Source organism: Plecotus auritus (assembly GCF_963455305.1).
Source record: "Plecotus auritus genome assembly, chromosome: 1".
In the NCBI taxonomy this organism is placed as follows: domain Eukaryota; kingdom Metazoa; phylum Chordata; class Mammalia; order Chiroptera; family Vespertilionidae; genus Plecotus; species Plecotus auritus.
In genome coordinates, this window is record NC_137770.1 from 101,320,984 (window position 1) to 101,342,443 (window position 21,460).

The 21,460-nt window shown below is 43.4% G+C and overlaps 1 protein-coding gene and 2 pseudogenes across 9 annotated transcripts in view; all 3 read left to right on the forward strand.

Moving 5' to 3' along the window:
• NUDT5 (nudix hydrolase 5) overlaps window positions 1-21,460 on the forward strand; it is a 63,207-nt gene that overhangs the window by 17,357 nt on the left and 24,390 nt on the right. For all 7 annotated transcript variants that reach the window (XR_013960119.1, XM_080659985.1, XM_080659980.1 and 4 more), the window contains exon 2: window positions 6,267-6,374. Coding sequence is in view for 6 of the 7 variants with exons in the window: in XM_080659985.1 (XP_080516111.1) it covers window positions 6,312-6,374 (63 nt within the window). In the remaining variant the exon portion in view is untranslated. The remainder of the gene's footprint in view (window positions 1-6,266; window positions 6,375-21,460) is intronic.
• LOC308254318 (zinc finger X-chromosomal protein-like) lies at window positions 10,322-11,915 on the forward strand (annotated as a pseudogene). Its single transcript has one exon. The product of its transcript is annotated as a zinc finger X-chromosomal protein-like (transcript).
• LOC308254325 (zinc finger X-chromosomal protein-like) lies at window positions 12,513-19,988 on the forward strand (annotated as a pseudogene). Its single transcript has 3 exons — window positions 12,513-12,519; window positions 12,808-13,302; window positions 19,983-19,988. The product of its transcript is annotated as a zinc finger X-chromosomal protein-like (transcript).

Here is a 21,460-nt window from a genome sequence, read left to right on the forward strand (position 1 = left end):
CCATATTCTCACTAACACTTGTTATTATCTGTCTTTTATTATAGTCATGAGAGGCCTGGTGCATGAAATTCTTGCATGGAGGGGGGTTCCCTCAGCCTAGCCTGCACCTTCTCCAATTGGGGACATCCTCTTGCAATCTGAGACCATTGGCTCCTAACTGCTCACCTGCCTGCCTGCCTGATCGCTCCTAACTGCCCTCCCCTGCTGGCCTGATCTCACCCCCAAATGCCCTCCCCTCCCAGCCTGGTATCATCCCCAACTGCCCTCCTCTACTGGCCAATTTGGTTCTGATTGGTCAGTTTCTATTCCAGTCAACGTGAAAAGCTCCACCTCCTAGGCAACCATTGGCTCCCCACAGCACCAGGATTTGGTTTTGATTGGTCAGTTTCAATGCCAGTCAGTGTCAAAAGCTTCTCCTGCTAGGCAGCTATTGGCTCCCCACAGCACCCACATTTGGTTCTGATTGGTCAGTTCCTATGCCAGTCAGCATCTCTGGGCCTATCAACGGGGCCTGATCAGAAAGGCGGGGCTGATCAGCAGCCCCGGTGGAGGCCTGGGGAGAAATGGAGGTGCCACTGCTGGCCAGACTGGGAGAGAAAGCTAGAAGCAAGTGCTAATCAAAAACTGCCACAGCCCTAACCGGTTTGGCTCAGTGGATAGAGCGTCGACTTGCGGACTGAAGGGTCCCAGGTTCGATTCAGGTCAAGGGCATGTACCTGGGTTGCGGGCACATCCCCAGTAGGGGGTGTGCAGGAGGCAGCTGATCGATGTCTCTCTCTCATCGATGTTTCTAACTTTCTATCCCTCTCTCTTCCTCTCTGTAAAAAATCAATAAAATATATATTTAAAAAAAAACAAAAAAAACCTGCAACAGATCAGTCCCTGCTTCTCTCTTCAGGTCTCTCTCTGGCACTGATTCGAAGCCCCCTCAGCAGTCAGTGCTGGCACACCGCACCTGCAACAGAAGCAGTCAGCAGACTGACTTCCAGTTGGTCAAGCCTTTGTCGTTACTGGTCATTATAACCTAGGGTTTTTATATATCAGGATTGTAGTGGGGTTGAAGTGTTATCTCATTGTGGTTTTGATTTGCCTTTCCTTGATGGCCACTGATTTTTAACATATTTTTATGTGTTTATTGGTCATTTGTAGGTTTTCATTGGAGAAATGTCTATTCAGATCCTTTGCCTGTTTTCAATTAGGTTGTCTTTAAAATATTGTTATAAAAGTTTTTACATATTTCAGATACCAGTCTCCTATAAGAGTTGCAAACTTTTTTTTTCATTCTGTGGATTGTCTTTTTCCTATCTTGATAGTATCTTTCAAAGCACAAAAGTTTTTAATATTGATGAAGTCCCAATTCATCTCTTTTCTTTGGTTGCTTTGGGCTTTAGGTGTCATATCTAAGAGACCACTGCCTAATTCAAGATTATGAAAATTTACACTTATATTTTACTAGAGGCCCGGTGCACAACATTCGTGCACTCAGAGGGTCTCTCATCCCGTCCTGCGCCCTCTCACAGTCCAGGAGCCCTCAGGGGATGTCCGACTGACAGCTTAGACCCACTCCACACCGGGAGCGGACCTAAGCCCTCAGACATCCTTAGTGTTGCTGTGGAGGTGGGAGAAGCTCTGGCTACTGCTGCTGTGCTCTCCAGCCATGAGCCTGGCTCAGGGCTTCTGGCTGAGCAGCACTTCCCCTGTGGGAGTGCACTGACCACCAGGGGGCAGCTCCTGTGTTGAGAGTCTGCCCCTTGGTGGTCAGTGCATGTCATAGTGACCAGTCATTCTGCCATTCAGTCAATTTCCTTATTACCCTTTTATTATATAGGACTAGAGGCCAGTGCATTGAAATTCGTGCATGGGAGTTGTGTCCTTCAGCCCAACCTGCACCCTCTCCAATCTGGGACCCCTCGAGGGATGTCTGACTGCCCGTTTAGACCCGATCACACGATCCTAAATGGGCACTCGGACATTCCTCTCACAATCCAGGACTGCTGGCTCCCAACTGCTCACCTGCCTGCCTTTCTGATTGCCCCTAACCGCTCCTGCCTGCCAGCCTGATCACCCCCTAACCACTCTCCTGCCAGCCTGATTGATGCCTAACTGTTCCCCTGCCAGGGTGATTGCCCCCAACTGCCCTCCCCTGCAGGCTTGGTCCCCCACAACTGCCATCCCCTGTAGGCTTGGTCACCCCTAACTACCCTCTCCTGCAGGCCTGGTCACCCTTAACTACCCTCTCCTGCAGGCCTGGTCCCCCCCCCCCAACTGCCCTCCCCTGCAGGCCTGGTCCCTCCAACTGCTCTCCCCTGCAGGCTTAGGTCCCCCCAACTGCCCTCCCCTGCAGGCCTGGTCCCCCCCAACTGCTCTCCCCTGCAGGCCTGGGTCCCTCCCAACTGCCTTTCCCTGCAGGCCTGGTCGCCCACAACTTCCCTCCTCTGCCGGCTTGGTCACCCCTAACTGCCCTCCCCTGCAGGCTTGATCGCCCCCAACTGCCCTCCCTTGCAGGTTTGGTCCCTCCTAACTGCCCTCCCCTGCTAGCCTGATCGACCACAACTGCCCTCCCTTGCAGGCCTGGTCCCTCCCAACTGCCCTCCCCTGCTGGCCCTCTTGTGGCGGCCATCTTGTGTCCACATAGGGGCAGCCATCTTGTGTATTGGAGTAATGGTCAATCTGCATATTACTCTTTTATTAGATAGGATAGAGGCCTGGTGCAAGGGTGGGGGCCAGCTGGTTTGCCCTGAAGGGTGTCCCGGATCAGGGTGGAGGTTCCCTTGGGGCATGGGGCGGCCTGGGCAAGGGGCCTGTGGTGGTTTGCAGGCTGGCCACGCCCCCTGGTGACCCAAGCAGAGGCCCTAGTATCTGGGATTTATTTATCTTCTATAATTGAAACTTTGTAGCCTTGAGCGGAGGCCAGGGCCAGCCAGGAACCTTGGCTTCCTCCATCGCCGGGGGCAACCCAAGCCTTCTGCTTGCTTCAGCTCCATGACCACTGCCATTTTTGTTGGGATTTATTTGCCTTCTATAATTGAAACTTTGTAGCCTTGAGCAGAGACCAGGGCTGGCCAGGAAGCTTGGCTTCTTCCATCGCCGGGAAAACCCAAGCCTCCTGCTTGCTCCGTGGCTGCAGCCATCTTGGTTGGGTTAATTTGCATACTAGCTCCTTCTTGGCTGTGGGCCTAGCGGAGGTACGGTCAATTTGCATGTTTCTCTTTTATTATGTAGATTTTAAGAGTTGTATAGTTTTAGCTCTTAGATTTAGGTCTTTGACCCATTTTGAGTTAATTTTTATATATGATATAGATAGAGGTTCGTTTTCATTCTTATGTGTATATCTAGTCCCAGAACTATTTGTTGTAAAGACTATTCTTTCCACACTGAATTGTCATGGCACTCTTGTTGGTAATCAAAAGACCATAAACCTATAGGTTTAATCCTGGACTCCCAGTTTTATTCCATAAATATATATGTCTAGCATTATGGCAGTACCCACACCATCTGATTACTTTTACAATAAGTTTTGAAATCAGGCAGTGTGCATCATTTAAATTTGTGCAAAGATAATTTTGAAATTGTGTTTAACTAACTTAATCAAATAAAAACAAGTAGATGAGGAACAATTGAACAAGTCTAAGCAGGTCCCACACTAACCTAGTTCTTAGGAACAGAATGACTCTCTAGACTTACCCAGCTAAATTCATTTTATTCCTTCTTTATTTATTCAGCAGTGATTTTAGGGAGTTTTTATAGCAACATAGCTGTGAGCAGTGTTGAAAGTTGGACAATGTAAAGGAAAATCTAGTGTCTAGGACAGCCTTGGGCAAACTACGGCCCGCGGGCCGGATCCGGCTGTTCTATCCGGTTCTCTTGCTCTCCCCTCTGCTCCTTTACTTTGAATTTATATTAGTTCACACAAACACTCCATCCATGCTTTTGTTCCGGCCCTCCGGTTCAGTTTAAGAACCCATGGTGGCCCTCGAGTCAAAAAGTTTGCCCACCCCTGGTCTAGGACATACCTAGTTTTGAAAATTATTTCAGCCTAAGTGGGAGTAGTGATGGTGGGGATGTTAGAGGTAGAATTTTTAGGATTTGCAACAGATAAGTTATGGTTGGCAAAGAAAAATAAGGGATTGAAGATACTTATATTTCTAGCTTGAGGATGATGGGTAGATATAGTTAGGGAAGTAGATTGTGTAAATATAGATAAAAGATAGTTTTATCTGTTCTTTCAAGAAATCTGAAAAGGTTGGAGGAAAAAACAGTGTTATGAGAAGGTTGATTGTTTCTGTTTTGCTGGTTGTGTTTTAGGGTGGGGGAAACTTGCTGTCTGAGGTAAATATTGAAGATGTGATGGGTATTTTAATTATCACTTTAAGTCCCAGGAGAAATATAGAGCAAAGCCAGTTTTTTCCTCTAAGACAGAGAGGTGATAATTCTTAATGCCTGTATTTTCTCTGGAGCTAAAGTTGGGAGGTGGGGTGGCTTAGGGAACTATGGAACTTAAAAGCAGTGAAGGGTCAGAATTGCCATTAAGAAATGTAAATAACAAGGAAATAGACAAGACAGAGGATCAATTCAGGAAGTTCAGTAGCTAAATTTCAGTTCCTGAGAGAGCAGAGAAGATGGGGGTAGGGGGTTATTGGTGAAATAATTCAAGGAAAGTTCCCCATCAAGAATGTGTGTCTGAAGTTTCCAGAGTGAAAGGATCCACTGAGTGCCCAGCACAGTAACATCAACATAAAGACATGAATAACTTTAGGTTTGCAGAGCAAGAAAGCAGGTCTAAAAAAAAAAAGGATCAAGAATCAGAATGGCTTCAAATTTTCTAACAGCAATAGCAGAAACAGAAAAACTGAGCACTACCTCCCTATTTCTGCTAGAAAATGATTTTCAGCGCATCTATAATAATAAAAGCATAATATGCTAATTAGACCAGACAGCCGAATGACCTTCCAGATGTCATTCCAGACGTCCTTCCTGACGAAGCCGTGGGGGTGGTGGCCGAGGCAGAGGCAGTTAGGGGCTATCAGGCAGGCAAGCGGTTAGGAGCCAGAGGTCCAGATTGCGAGAGGGTGCAGGCCGGGCTGAGGGACCCACTCCCTCACCCCCCCACCCCCCCGCCCCGTGCACAAATTTCCTGTACCGGGCCTCTAGTAATTCTATATATAGCCAGATTATCAATCAACTCTGATCGAGAAAAGATGTTCAGACATTCAGGGTACAAAAAAATGAGGGAATTTAGCCAAAATAGAGGAAAGAGTAGTAAAAACAAATGGGAAGGGACTACTCTTCTCATCACAGATCTTATAGTCCTAGTTAACTGCAACTTTGCACATTAAAATTTAAAGTGAATGGGCCACAATAATGTAAATGTATTTAATATCACTGAACTGTACATTTTTAAAATTACTAACATGGTATATCCATTTATCACAAGTAAAAAAAAAAAAACATTAAATGGAAGATAGAAAAAGCCAGCCCATACAACTCTAGAAGTTTAGCTATAAAGCAGGGGTCCTCAAACTTTTTAAACAGGGGGCCAGTTCACTGTCCCTCAGACTGTTGGAGGGCCGGACTATAGTTTAAAAAAAAAACTATGAACAAAGTCCTATGCGCACTGCGGGCCCGGGACGAGTCGGCTGCTAAGCAGGACAGGTAGCCGCACCCGGCGGGCTGGATAAACGTCCTCGGCGGGCCGCATGTGGCCGGCGGGCCGCAGTTTGAGGACCCCTGCATAAAGGGTTGATAAAGTACAATACTTGAGGGGTGGCATGGGGAGTAGTATACCATCTTTATACTGTCCCCTTGGAATGTTTATTAAATGTAAAGTCAGAAAATCTAAAAATGTTATCTAAGGTGTCCTAGTACATGCACAGAGGAACTTGGCTGCTATGGACTGGACCTAACTGGGATGGCTTTTAAGTTCTTCCCTGGATGCTCTAAGGGTAGGGGTGGGGAACATCCAGCCCGAAATCATTAAATGTTTGACCAAATATAGCAGGCTAGTTTTTAAGTTGATATTTTGAATGGCCCAAGAATGATGTTTAAATATCTATGTGGCCCTTGGCAGAAAAAAGGTTCCCCACCCCTACTCTGGGGCCTTTGTGTTTACTTTTCCATCTAGGGCATTCTCCCAGATCCTCAGATGAGAAAAGAAGCTTTGATGATAAATTAGTTTTTTCCATTTAAGTACTTTGACCAGTGGCTTATGAACAGATGTTTAATTCAGAAAAATAAACGTAGCCTAAACATATCTCATTCTCTTGCAGTGTCAACTTCTTACCTAAGAATTGGAAAGACTGACTAGTTTGAACATGGAAAACCAAGAACCAGTGGATTCTTCTGGAAAAAACAAACAGTTTACTATTTCAGAGGAGGTATAAATTGTTTTTCACTTTCATTTCCCCTCCCCACATAAAACTAATTTGCAAAGAAATGTATAGACTATTTGTTGTTTCAAATTATTTTTTTTTTAATTCTTAAAGTAAGGTTTTAAACATTATTCCTGTTCCCTTTTTAGGACTCAGGGGCATTGTGCTCTTGTGTGAGAGCAGTGGCATATCCCTCTTAATTATATTTATTAGTGAAATTGAGACTATTTTAAAAGTGGACTTTGGCTGTTGGTACAAAACTTCTCAATTTTTACTAAAAGTTTCTCTGGTAGAACAATAAACCGGATGTGAGTTTTAGGGCTTAGACATTTCATACTTAGGTATCACATCTTAATTAGCTGTTTATGGTCTCAATATGTATACTAGTAAGAATAATAAAAACCTAATTTTTTAGTTGTAGTCTAAATTCCAGAACAAAAGTATGCTACTCAGTTTAGATTTTTAAAAGTCTCTTCCTGTAGGAACCATTGCAATGGATAAATTTTAAATCCTTCATCATGGAACTCTGATCTTGACACCTTTTAGCAATTCTTTTTTATCTAAAAATCTCTCCATGTAATCTGGTGAGTTCCAGGTGCCCCAAGGCCAGCCTCATGCAGTGACCTGTCCCAGCCTGGTGGGTGACCATGGGGCAGTCCACCAATTGCCCTTCCATGGTGGCATGGTGGGCGGCGCCCAGCAGTCCCTGAGGAGTAAGGTCCAGGGAGGAGCCTGGCTTCCCCCAGGAGGGTGGCAGAGGTGTGCTCCGTAAATGGACTGGGGGTTGAGGGCGGGTCACCCAGTGACCCTGGAGGGATTGAGGGTCCTCTCGTAGAGGCCTGGCCTGGAAGTGAAGGCTGTAGGTGTGAAGAGCTGTGACTGATGAAAATTAAAGGCCGTGGATGAAGATGGACTTGAATTACAACAACAAGAGCCAAACTCTTTTTTTTTAAATGCAATAAACCTTAATATTTCAAGAAAAAACGATCTTAAATATAATGTTACATGCAATAAACATTAATATCTCAAAAAAAAACTACTTTAAATCTATAATAATAAAAGCGTAATATGCTAATTAGACCAGACATCCAGAAGGACGAAGCCGGGTCTGCGAGGGAAGTCCAGGTCCCGGGTGCCTTTGGTGGCTGGAGGGAAGCCCGTGTCCTGGGTGCCAGAGGGAACCCGGTGCTGGCAGCTGGGGGAAGGAAGGCCTACTCTTACACGAATTTCATGTATCAGGCTTCTCGTATAATAATGTTACATGCAATAAACACCAATTATTCAAGAAAAATGATCTTACATATAATATTACATGCAATAAACATTAAATTTAAAGAATAATAGGATTTTAAGTATAATAATATTACCAAAAGTGTACTAACATAGTATGATATCACAGAAGTTGTAGGAAATATTAAAAATCTGCAAATAACAGGATTAATTATATTCTAGTATATTTTCCCCCCACTTGCTCTATTTTTGTTCATCAGTTTATGTTGTACATTATATTCCACAAATGAGTGAGATCATAAGATATTTATCTTTCTCCGACTGGCTTATTTCGCTTAGCATAATGCTTTCAAGGTCTATTTTGTTGGATATGAGTTTTACTACTCCAGCTTTTTCTTTTCCATTTGCATGGAAATTTTTTTTCCATCCCTTCACTTTCATCCTGTGTGTGTCTTTTGTTTTGAGGTGGGTCTCTTGTAGGCAGCATATAGTTGGGTCATGTTTTTGTATCCATTCAGCTACCCTACACCTTTTTATTGGAGTATTTAATCCATTTACACTTAGGGTTATTATTGAGAGGTACTTATTTATAGCCATTTTAATTCTGTATGGCTAGGTTTTTCTCTCTGTTTCTTCTCAGCAATTCCTTATAGCAATACCTTTAGCATTTCTTATAATGCTGGCTTTGTGGTGATGAACTCTTTTAGCCTTTTTTTGTCTGGAAAGCTCTTTATTTGACCGTCTATTTTGAATGATAGCCTTGCTGGATATAGTAATCTTGGTCTTAGATCCTTGCTTTCCATTACCTTGAGTACTTTATGCCATTCTCTCTGGCCTGTAGAGTTTCTGATGAGAAATCATGTGTCAGCCTTATGGGAACTCCTTTGTAGGTAACAGTTTTCTTTTTCTCTTGCTGCCTTTAAGATTCTCTCTTTGTCTTTAATTTTTGGCATTTTAATTATGATGTGTCTGGGTGTGGGTTTTTTCGGGTTCTTGTTTGGGGTTCTCTGTGCCTTCTGAACTTGTGTGACTTTTTCCTTTACCAGGTTAGGGAAGTTTTCTACCATTATTTCTTCAAACACCTTCTCTATTCCTTTCTCCCTTTCTGCCTCTTCTGGCACATCTACTCTTCTAATATTGTTATGTTTCTCATTGTCCCATAGCTTCCTGTGGTTTTCTGATTGAGTGATATTTTCAACTCTGTCTTCTAATTCACTGATTCGATCCTCAGCTTCTCCTAATCTGCTGTGTATTCCTTCCAATGTGTTCTTTATTTGTGTTATGTCATTCTTTATTTCAGACTGTTCTTTTTCATAGTTACTATATATTTTTTCATACTGTTGAGCATTTTTAACATCATTACTGTGAACTTTGTTTCAGATAAATTTCTTATCTCTGCTTCATTTATCTCTTCTTCTGGAGAATTTGCTACTTCTTTCATTTGGGGGTTGTTTCTTTGTTTCCTCATTTTGGTTGTCTGTGTTTGTGACTGTGTATTGTGTAGATCAGGCGTCCTCAAACTATGGCCCGCGGGCCACATGCAGCCCACCGAGGACAATTATCCAGCTGGCCAGGTGAGGCTGCCTGTCCTGCTTAGCAGCTGACTCGTCCTGGGCCCACAGTGCGCATAGGAATTTGTTCTTAGTTTTTTTTTTTTAAACTATAGTCCGGCCCTCCAACGGTCTGAGGGACAGTGAACTGTTTAAAAAGTTTGAGGACCCCTGGTGTAGATACTCTATACCTCTCAATCTCTAGTGCAGGACAGTATTAAAGGCTGTTTCTGACTGATTGGATCAGGCAATGACTCAAAGCCTCCAGACCGCCTCTGTCTACAGACTAATAGGATTCAGATTTGAATTGCCCCCAGGCAATCGTCCTTGAGTCTGGCTAGAGTTTTTTCAACAGGGTGGGGCAGTTGCTTCTGCCTGGAGGCTAATTGTTACTTTTAATCTCTTAACTACCCTCAGGGCTAGGTGTTTTCTAATAAGGTGTGTTAACTGTCTTCCCCCCAGGCAAGGCAGATGTCTGTGTGGACAAGATGTCCTCTGCTCTGCCACAGAATGACTCAGGCCAGGAGACTTGGGGTGTCTGCCTTCTGAGCTCTATCCCCCGAGTCTTCAGTCCTGGGTTCTGCTCTCACAGCTCCAGTCCATTTCACCCTCCCTCTGCCAGAGCACAAGGTGGGTGGCTCCACGGGGAATTTTTGTGCCTTGGCCCTTTAAGAGGGTGCCTGAATTTTCAGCTGCCACACCCTGGCAGATAGCACCCCACTGCTTTTCACAGTTAGATGTTATCTGGGTACCCTCCTCAGTTTGGTGCTCTCTGCTGGGGAGCCCAGCTTGGGGATTAGATCCCAGAGTTCTCAGTGGCACCCTGCCACAGCTGAGATATCTCTCCGGGATTTCAGTTGCCGTGTCTGGGAGCCCAGCCAGCCCTTTCGCGCCTCCGTTCCTCCTACCAGTCTCTATGCGGTCTCCACCTTCGGTCCTTGGGTATCAGAGTTCTCTCCTGTGAGTTTTCCATTGGTTATTCAGGAAGCCTTTCCATATTTCAGTTGTAATTCCAGCTTGTTCCTGGAAGCATGTCCATGCAGCATCCTCCTCCTCTGCCGCCATTTTTAATCTCCCCAAACTCATTTTTGATGCAACGATTTTTCAGAACACTTCCCATACATTTCTCATTTGATCATCACAGTAGTCTTGTGAGGAGCTAATGCTGCACACATGGATGGTGATCAACTTGTTGTGGAAGTAGGAGAAACTTTTTATTTCAGATGTTGTTGATTCAGACATACTGTGTATAACTTTGTTTATGATGATCCAGATTCAGTTGTAATCCAAAATGTTATTGGGGATGTTGTAAAAGATGTTCAGATATCATGAAAGAAGCAGATGTATCTGAAAGAGTCATCATTATCCTGAGCAAGTGCTAGATTCAGATGTAACTGAAGAAGTTTCTTTAGAACATTACACAGACCCAGAAGATGTTTTAGCTCTCAACATTACGTCTGCATCAATGTCTGTGCCAGAACACGTCTTGACAAGTTAATCTATACATGTATCTGGTGTTGGACATGTTGAACATGGGGTTCATAATAGTGTAGTAGAGGCAGAAGTCGTCACTAATCCTCTGACAACTGATGTGGTTTCAGAAGTACTGGTAGCAGTGCGCCTCTGAAGCAATTATAGATGCCAATGGGATTCCTGTGGAAGAGCAAGTGTGATGAATACCTTATAATTTCCTTAGATGATGCTGGCAAAATAGAACATGATAGTTCCTCTGGAATGACCGAGGGCTCAGAGTCAGAAATCAATCCTTGTGAAGTGGATGGCACCTGCCCTGAAGTCATCAAAGTGTACATTTTTAAAGCTGACCCTGGAGAAGATGACTTAGGTAGGTGGCACTATAAACATTGTGGAGAGGGAGCCTGAGAATGATTATGAAGTTGAACTGCTTGATCAGAATAGCAGTATTCATGTGCCAATAGAAAAGATGGTTTGTATGATTGTCAATGACTCACAGCCAAGAAGATGAAGATTTAAATGTTGCTGAAATTGCTGATGAAGTTTATTATGGAAGTAATTGTAGGAGAAGAAGGTGCTGCTGCAGTAGTGGAACAGCTGCCACACAAAAACAGCAAATCAGTGACAATTAAAATAAAAACCTTCCTGCCAGTAGTGTGGCAGCAGCTTACTGTAATAATTCTCATGGAACTGAAAACTGGAATGGCACTGCAAGTGTCTCTTGCACATAGATGAGTTCGCCGGGCTCAGCAGACTGACTAAGTAAAAACCAAAGAAAAGGAGAAGACCTGATTGCAGGCAGTACCAAACAACAACAATAATTGGCCCTAATTGACATCCCTTGACTGTCTGTCCTTGCATGATTTGTGGGAAAATGTTTGTCAAGAGGTTTTTTTGAAAAGGCACATGAAAATCCATCCTGTACACCTTGTCGAGAAGAAATACTGCTGTACTGACTGTAATTATACTACCAACTAGAAGAGACGTTTACAGAAATAACTGGAGAGCCATAAGCTGACCAGCAAGACAGAGAAGGCCATCGAATGCAATGAATGTGGGAAGCATTTCTCTCATGCTGGGGCTTTGTTTACTCACAAAATGGTGCATAAGGAAAAAGGAGCCAACAAAATAGGGTTCACAGCAAGAACTTTTCTCATATTTGCATGGAATGTGGTAAAGGTTTTGGTCACCCATTTGAGCTCAAAAAGCACATGCAAATCCAATTTGGGAGAAGCCGTACCAATGACAGTACTGCAAATATACACTGAGTGGCCAGATTATTATGACCACCTGACTTTTGTAGGCAAATTAGCCGTACACTGCATCGTATGGGATATGGAAGCTGAAGGCCTGTTCAAACACCTTTGCTGTCTGCAGTTACCAGATAAAACGTCTCAAATTCGCACAGGAACACAAGGATTGGACAGTTGAGCATTGGAAAAAAGTCATGTGGTCCGATGAATCACGTTTCCAGTTGCATCATGCAGATGGCAGAGTGAGAATTTCGCAGAAACAGCATGAAAGCATTCACCCCACATACATTAATACAACCCTTCAAGCTGGTGGGGACAGAGTTATGGTTTGGGGCATGATTTGGGCCCTTTAATTCATGTGGAACAACATCTGAATAGCACAACATAACTGTTGTTCCTGATCAAGTTCATCCTATCATGTTGATGGCGTATCCCAATGGAGATGGCTTCTTCCAACAAGACAATGCTCCATGCCACGGTGCTCAATTGTGCAGGAGTGGTTTCAAGAACATAAGGGCGACTTCACCTTGCTTAGGTGGCCCCCACAATCACCAAATCTCAATCCAATTGAGCATTTGTGGGACGAAGTTAAAAGAGCCATCAGGCAGCTGGTTCCACAACCATCAAATCTCACAGAAATGGACAGTGCTACTCATTAGGCATGGTGTCAGATTCCTCGCATCACCTTTCAACATCTCATGGAGTCAATGCCAAGAAGAATCGCCACAGTATTGAAGGCAAAAGGTGGTCCAACAAAGTACTGATGGGGTGGTCATAATACTCTGTCCACTCAGTGTAGTTCTGCAGACTCTTCTAATTTGAAAATGCATGTATAAACTAAGCACAGTAAAGATATGCCATTCAAGTGTAACAATTGTCTTCAGACATTTTTAGAGACCGAAAAGGTGCGGTAACATGCTCTTACCCACCAAGAAAGATACCAGTGTTTGCACTGTGACCATAAGAGTTTAAACTCAAAATTATTTTAAACAACACATAATTTCAGTTCACATAAAGAACTACCCCCATAAGTGTGACATGTTGATAAAGGCTTTCATACGGGGTCAGATTTCAAGAAACAAGTGGCCTGCCCACAAAGTTTAAAAAATGCACCCTTGTAGACATTGTGACTAAGATTGTGGTCCATTTGTTCTAAGTCGCCATACTCTCTTGGTTCACACAAAAGAGCTTCCATTTAGGCGTAAGAGACGTAGAAAGAGATTTAAGCAACAGAATGATCTTTAAAAGCATATGGAGACAGACAGTGGGGGAAAGTGATCAGTGGAGTACTGCGAGTATAGCACTACAGGAGTCTCAGGCTTTAAACGACATGTTTTTTCCATTCATATGAAAAATTACCCTCACCGTTATGAGTACTGCAAGAAAGGGTTCCTAAGACCTTCAGAAAAGGACCAGCACACAGCTCTGGCAAGTGTGGCTCTGTTGGTAGAGCATTGTCCCATGCACCAAGGGGTCACCAGTTTGATTCCTAGTCAGGCCACATGTCTGGGTTGCAGACTCAATCCCCATAAGGGGCATGCAGGAGGCAGCTGAAATATGTATCTCTCTCACATCAGTGTTTCTCACTCAACCTCTCCCTCTCTTTCTAAAATCAGTAAAAAGCATATGTAAAAATAAAAACATATTTTAAAAACAAGAACCAGCACACAATGCACGGCATCTTAAAGTGGGCCTGCCCCAACAATACTTCTACAGACATTTGTGGAGATGTTAGCCTTGAAGCAGAAAATTCATTTTTTTTTAATTGTTTGAAGTATTACAAATAGTAATACATATGTCTCCTTTTTTTTCCCCATTGACCTCCCCCCCGGCCTCCCCTACCCCCCAGTACATGCCTTTACCTGCTCTTCCCCCCGCCCACCCCACCCAGTGTCTTGTATCCATTGGTTATGCTTATATGCATGTGTACAAGTTCTTTGGTTGATCTCTTGCAGCCACCCACCCCCAACTTCCCCTGCCTTCCCACTGTAGTTTGACAGTTTGTTCAATGCTTCTTTGCCTCTGTATCTATTTTTTCCCCATTTCTTTCCTTTAAAAAATCTTGCCTCCGCAGACTAGAAATAAACATATAATAACAAAAAAATGTTTGAGTCCCAATTTCAATGTCCAACAGTTCTGAGTCCCCATTTCAATGTCAAATAATTCCTTATGTGTACATGTCAGCAATGATATCTGGATGGTGGGCACATGGTGGCAATGCAGGTCCGACCCTCTCTGGTTTGGTCCTAGGCAACCTGCTGCGACTCACAGCTGCTGACTGCTAACGTGGCAAGGCATCATCAGCGTCTTCCATCTCTGGACTGTTTCTCCTCTTGTCTTAGTGGTTGGAGCAGACCTGTCAATTCCTCTCTGTTGCTGGAATCCACATGCTCTTGGAGTTGTTTTCTGAAAATATACAAACATTAGAGGCCTGGTGCACGAAATTCCCGCACCGGCGGCGGGGGGTGTCCCTCAGCACAGCCTGCACCCTCTCCAATCTGGGATCCCTCGAGGGATGTCCGACTGTCCGGACATCCCTCTCACAATCCAGGACTGCTGGCTCCCAACTGCTCGCCTGCCTGCCTTCCTGATTGCCCCTAACCGCTTCTGCCTGCCAGCCTGATCACCCCTAACCACTCCCTTGCCAGCCTGATTGATCCCTAACTGCTCCCCTGCCAGCCTATTTGCGCCCTAACTGCCCTCCCCTACAAGCCTGGTCACCCCTAACTGCTCTCCCCTGCAGGCCTGGGTCCCCCCCAACTGCCCTCCCCTGCAGGCCTGGTCATCCCTACCTGCCCTCCCCTGTGGGCCTGGTCCCCCCTAACCACTTTCCCCAGCAGGCCTGGTCCCTCCCAACTGCCTTTCCCTGCAGGCCTGGTCGCCCACAACTTCCCTCCTCTGCCGGCCTGGTCACCCCTAACTGCCCTCCCCTGCAGGTTTGATCGCCTCCAACTGCCCTCCCTTGCAGGCCTGGTCCCTCCCAACTGCCCTCCCCTGCTGGCCTGATCGCCCACAACTACCCTCCCTTGCAGGCCTGGTCCCTCCCAACTGCCCTCCCTTGCTGGCCATCTTGTAGTGGCCATCTTGTGTCCACATGGGGGCAGGATCTTTGACCACATGGAGGCAGCCATCTTGTGTGTTGGAGTGATGGTCAATCTGCATATTACTCTTTTATTAGATAAGGATACAGGCCTAGTGCATGGGTGGGGGCCGGCTGGTTTGCCCTGAAGGGTGTCCCAGATCAGGGTGGGGATTCCCTTGGGGCGTGGGGTGGCTTGGGCGAGGGGCCTGTGGTGGTTCGCAGGCCGGCCATGCCCCCTGACGACCCAAGCGGAGGCCCTGGTATCTGGTATTTATTTATCTTCTACAATTGAAACTTTTTAGCCTGGAGCGGAGGCCTGGGCCGGCCAGGGCTGTAGAAGCTTGGCTTCCTCCATTGCTGCGGGCAACCCTAGCCTCCTGCTTTTTCCAGCTCCGTGGCTGCCGCCATTTCTGTTTGGATTTATGTATCTTCTATTATTGAAACTTTGTAGCCTTGAGTGGAGGCCTAGGCCGGCAAGGGCAGGCGGAAAGCTTGGCCTCCTCCATTGCCGGGGAAACCCAAGCCTCCTTCCTGCTCTCTCTGGCTGTAGCCATCTTGGTTGGGTTTATTTGCATATTTGCTCCTGATTGGCTGGTGGGCGTGACTTGTGGGTATAGCAGAGTGATGGATAATTTGCATATTACTCTTTTATTAGATTAGATATTCTCGACCAAAAGTTAATAAAGGATTTTTTTCTATATAATTGATTTGGGATCCTTTTTATTTTTGCCCAACCGATTTTCCTTTGTCTTTTTTTAGACACCATGTGTGTTTTTCTTGGGTGTCTTGCTGTTAGCATTACAAATGAAAATTAATTTTGTAAAGTAAAAATTTTCTAGATGTAATTTACTTATAGGATATTTTTCCTTATATGATATTACCCTACCATCCCCCCTTTTTTTATTAATGGAGGCTTTTGTAAATCTTATAATGCAGTCTTGATAACTTTAAATTTTAATTTTTTGCACAAAAATATGACTGCTTCAGGTTCATTGCATGTTCAGGAATTTTATCATGAGATGAACTACCAATAGAAATTTTAGTTACTACTTTAGGAACAGCTTTTTGTCTGGTACAATTAAATTTTCTTGAATATTCACTTATTTCAATTAGCCTATTTAAATTAATCTGAAAACTTGATTATTATTTTACTGTCAAATTTAATACTCTACCAACAATCTTAGTTTACCCTGTAAATATTAGTGGAAAGGATTATTTGTATTCTTGAGTAGGCCCTGAGCATTCCTTATGCTAGGCTGGATTTAGATATAGGGCAGCTGCTGTAACCAAGTCTCTGTCTGTTACCTGGGTCCCAATCTGAGCTGGGCCAAGTCACACTGTCTGTCACCTGTGTCCCGATATGAGCTGGGTGTGGGAAGCAAAGCAGCCATGGGAGCAGGAGACCTCCCTCAGATGGGGCGAGGGTTCAGGCCCCTGCAAGGTTGGGAGGGTGGGGGTCTGTGCCCCACCTCTGATGATCCCCAAGTTCTCTCCTGATGGCCCCTCTGCGACTGTGCCTGTCTTAGGTTGTTCCTTCCCTGAGGAATCTTACCCGTCTCTGGCTAACCAGTCATCCTCCGGGGCCAAGCGGGGTGATGTGAGGTTCAGTTCTGTCTCCTTGGTAGCCTATTTCCCCGTGGCCTCCACGCCCAGCACCTGCCTTGGGATCCCCTGGCCTGCTGGCGAGGCCCCAGCACTGATCACGTATCTTGGGGAACTCAGGTTTCTTCTCCAGGAAGGGCCCAGCTCACACGATTGGGCAAGAGACGGATCCAAGGTACCAGCCACCACGAGGCTTCAAGCTCAGCATGAACAGAAAGCTCAGGCAACAGCTGAGGGTAATTGGATGTGAGAAGGTCCCTCTTGGCACAAAAGGCAAGAGGGGCCAATATAGAATGCTCAAGTGCCTTCCCAGCGCCTTAATTCCTTCTGAAAGGGATTAAATCCTTTCATGTCCTTTTTTTTTTAATTGCTGCCAAACATTCAAAGAATTAGTTTATAAGTTTGTTTGGGATAATTGTACAATATGCTGTTGTGAAATATCTAAAATTATAATGACATTGTAGAATAATATCATGTAAGGATATTCTTTGCTCTAGGCCATGGCAATTCAATTTCAAACTGGCTGTCAATTTCTCTTTGTAACTTTATATAAACTTTGTCAGGGAGGCAAAAACACAAATTATTTACTTTAGTTCAAGAGGCCAAATATATTGACTTTCAATTACAATCCTTATGACTTTTGAAGGAAACTTCTCTTTGTTTCCTTCCAAAATAATTTTTGGGCTACAGACAGTTTCATTTAAAAATCTTTGTCACATGAAACAATTGCTCTTAAGGTTATGGTGACCATTAGTATGGATTAGATTTAATGTTTTATTTTTATCTTATTTTTTTTATAATTTTTTTTAAATTTTTAAATTTTTTTTTTACATATGTGTCCTTATTCCCCCATAACCCCTCACCCCCCACTTATGCCCCACCCCTTGTTGTCTCTGTCCATTGATTAGGCTCATAAGCATGCACACAAGTCCCTTGGTTGATCTCTCCACCTTACCCCCACCCTCCCCTACCTTCCCTGAGGTATGACGTGCTGATCGACGTTTCTCAGTCTCTGGATCTGTTCTTGTTCATCACTCTATGCCGTTCATTATATTCCACAAATGAGTGAGATCATATGATATTTATCTTTCTCTGCCTGGCTTATTTCACTTAGCATAATGCTCTCCAGTTCCATCCATGTTGTTGCAAATGGTAGGAACTCCTTTTTTACCGCAGCGTAGTATTCCATTGTGTAGATGTACCACTGTTTTTTAATCCACTCATCTGCTGATGGGCACTTAGGCTGTTTCCAAATCTTAGCTATGGTGAATTGTGCTGCTATGAACATAGGGGTGCATATATCCTTTCTGATTCGTGTTTCTAGTTTCTTGGGATATATTCCTAGAAGTGGGATCACTGGGTCAAATGGGAGTTCCATTTTTATTTTTTTGAGGAAACTCCATACTGTTCTCCACAGTGGCTGCACCAGTCTGCATTCCCACCAGCAGTGCACGAGGGTTCCTGTTTCTCCGCATCCTCGCCAACACTTGTCATTTGTTGATTTGTTGATGATAGCCATTCTGACAGGTGTGAGATGGTACCACATTGTTGTTTTGATTTGTATCTCTCTGATGATTAGTGACTTTGAGCATGTTTTCATAAGTCTCTTGGCCTGCCTTCTGTCTTCTTTCGAAAAGTGTCTATATCAGTTGCCCATTTTTTGATTGGGTTGTTTATCTTCTTTTTGTTAAGTTCTATGAGTTCTCTGTATATGTTGGAGATTAAACCCTTATCATTGATATCATTTTCAAATATGTTCTCCCATGCAGTGGGCTTTCTTGTTGTTTTATTGATGGTTTTCTTTGCTCTGCAAAAGCTTTTTATTTTCATGTAGTCCCATTTGTTTATTTTCTCTTTAACTTCCATTGCCCTAGGAGTAGTATCAGTGAAGAAGTTCTTTCTGCATATGTCTTAGATTTTGCTGCCTGTGGATTTCTCTAGTACAGGGGTGGGCAAACTTTTTGACTCGAGGGCCACAATGGCTTCTTAAACTGGACCAGAGGGCTGGAACAAAAGCATGGATGGAGTGTTTGTGTGAACTAATATAAATTCAAAATAAAGGAGTGGAGGGGAGAGCAAGAGAACCAGATAGAACAGCCGGATCCGGCCCGCGGGCCGTAGTTTGCCTGAGGCTGCAGTATTTTCATGGTTTCCCGTCTTATGTTTAAGTCCTTGATCCATTTTGAGTTTATTTTTGTGTATGGTGTAAGTTGGTGATCTAGCTTCATTTTTTTGCATGTATCTGTCCAATTTTCCCAACACCATTTGTTGAAGAGACTGTCTTGACTCCATTGTATGTTCGTGCCTCCTTTGTCAAATATTAATTGAGCATAGTGGTTTGGTCGATTTCTGGGTTCTCTATTCTATTCCATTGATCTGTATGTCTGTTCTTGTGCCAGTACCAAGCTGTTTTAAGAACAGTGGCTTTGGCCGAAACCGGTTTGGCTCAGTGGATACAGCGTCGGCCTGCGGACTGAAGGGTCCCGGGGTTCGATTCCGGTCAAGGGCATGTACCTTGGTTGCGGGCACAGCCCCAGTGAGAGGTGTGCAGGGGGCAGCTGATCGATATTTCTCTCTCATCAATGTTTCTAGCTCTCTATCTCTCTCCCTTCCTCTCCATAAAACATCAATGAAAAAAAAATTTAAAAAAAAGAACAGTGGCTTTGTAATACAGCTTGAAATCTGGTATTTAGATCCCACCTACTTTGTTCTTCTTCCTCAGGATTGCTGTGGCTATTCGGGGTCTTTTTTTATTCCAGATAAATTTTTGGAAAGTTCGTTCTAGGTCTGTGAAATATGTCGTTGGTATTTTAATGGGAAGTGCATTGAATTTATAGATTGCTTTGGGTAGTATGGACATTTTGATGATGTTGATTCTACCAATCCATAAACATGGTATGTTCTTCCATCTGTTTACGTCTTCTTCTATCTCTTTTTTCAGTGTCCTATAGTTTTGCACGTATAGGTCTTTTACCTCCTTAGTTAAGTTTATTCCTAGGTATCTTAATTTTTTTGGTGCGATGGTAAATGGGATTGCTTTTTTAGTCTCTCTTTCTGTAAATTCACTATTGGTGTATAGAAATGCCATAGATTTGTTGGTGTTAATTTTGTATCCTGCTACATTGCCGAATTCATTTATTAAGTCTAGAAATTTTTTGATGGAGTCTTTAGGGTTTTCTATGTACAGTATCATGTCATCTGCAAATAAGGACAGTTTTCCTTCTTCTTTTCCACTTTGGATGCCTTTTATTTCTTCTTCTTGTCTGATCGCAATGGCTAGTACTTCCAGCACTATATTGAACTGGAGTGGTGAGAGTGGGCATCCCTGTCTTGTTCCTGTTCTTAGGGGAAATGGTTTTAGTTTTTGCCCATTGAGTATGATGTTGGCTGTGCGTTTGTTAAATATGGCTTTTGTTATGTTCAGGTATGATCCTTCTATTCCCACCTTGCTGAGAGTTTTTATCATGAAAGAGTGTTGGATTTCGTCAAATGCTTTTTCTGCATCAATTGATATGACTATGTGTTTTTTATCTCTCAATTTGTTTATGTGATGTATCACGTTTATTGATTTGCAAATATTGTACCATCCTTGCATTCCTGGGATAAATCCTACTTAGTCATGGTGTATGATCTTTCTGATGTACTGCTGGATTCGATTTGCTAGGATTTTGTTGAGGATTTTGGCATCTATGTTCATGAGGGATATTGGCCCGTAATTCTCTTTCATTGTGTTATCTTTATCTGGTTTTGGTATTAGGGTGATGCTGGCTTCATAGAAGGAGCTTGGAAGTGTTCCTTCCTCTTGAAATTTCTGGAATAGTCTGAGGAGGATAGGTTTTAGTTCTTCCTTGAATGTTTGGTAAAACTCCCCTGTGAAGCCCTCTGGCTCCGGGCTTTTGTTTGCTGGAAGCTTTTTGATGACTGCTTCAATTTCTTTCATAGTTATCAGCCTATTGAGATTTTTAGAATCTTCCTGAGTGAGTTTTGGAAGGTTGTGTTTTTCTAGGAATGTGTCCATTTCCTCGAGGTTGTGTAATTTGTTAGAATAGAGTTGTTCATAGTATTTTTTAACAATCCTTTGTATTTCTGTGGGGTCTGTTTTTATTTCACCTCTTTCATTTCTGATTTTATTTGGGTCCTCTCTCTTTGCTTCTTGGTGAGCCTGGCTAGAGGTTCATCAATCTTGTTTATCCTTTCGAAGAAGCAGCTCTTGGTTTTGTTGATCTTTTGTATTGTTTTTTTTGGTCTCTATGTCATTCATTTCTGCTCTGATCTTTATTATGTCCTTCCTTCTGCTCACTTTGGGCTTTTCTTGTTCTCTTTCTAATTCTTTGAGTTGTTGAGTTAGATGATTTATTACCATTTTTTCTTATTTTTTGAGGTAGGCCTGTGTCCCAAAGCATTCACATTGTTGTGTTTTTATTGTCATTAGTCTTCAGGATGTTTTTAATTTCTTCTTTGATCCCATTGATCACCGTATCATTGTTCAATAGCATGCTATTCAGCTTCCAAGTGTTTGAATTTTTTGGAATGTTTTTATTATAGTTTACTTCTAATATTATGCCATTGTGGTCTGAGAAAATGCTTGATATGATTTCAATCTTTTTGAATTTGGAGAGACTTTGCTTGTGACCCAATATGTGGTCTATTTTTGAAAATGTCCCATGTGCACTTGAGAAGAACGTATATTCTGTGGCTTTGGGGTGAAATGCTCTGAAGATGTCAATTAGGTCCATTTGATCTAGTGCATCATTTAGTATTGCTGTTTATTTGCTGATTTTTTGTCTAGAGGATTTATCCAGTGATGTCAGTGGTGTATTAAAGTCTCCTACTATGATTGTATTGTTGTCGATCTCTCCCTTGATACCTTCCAGGAGTTTTTTTATGTATTTGGGTGCTCCT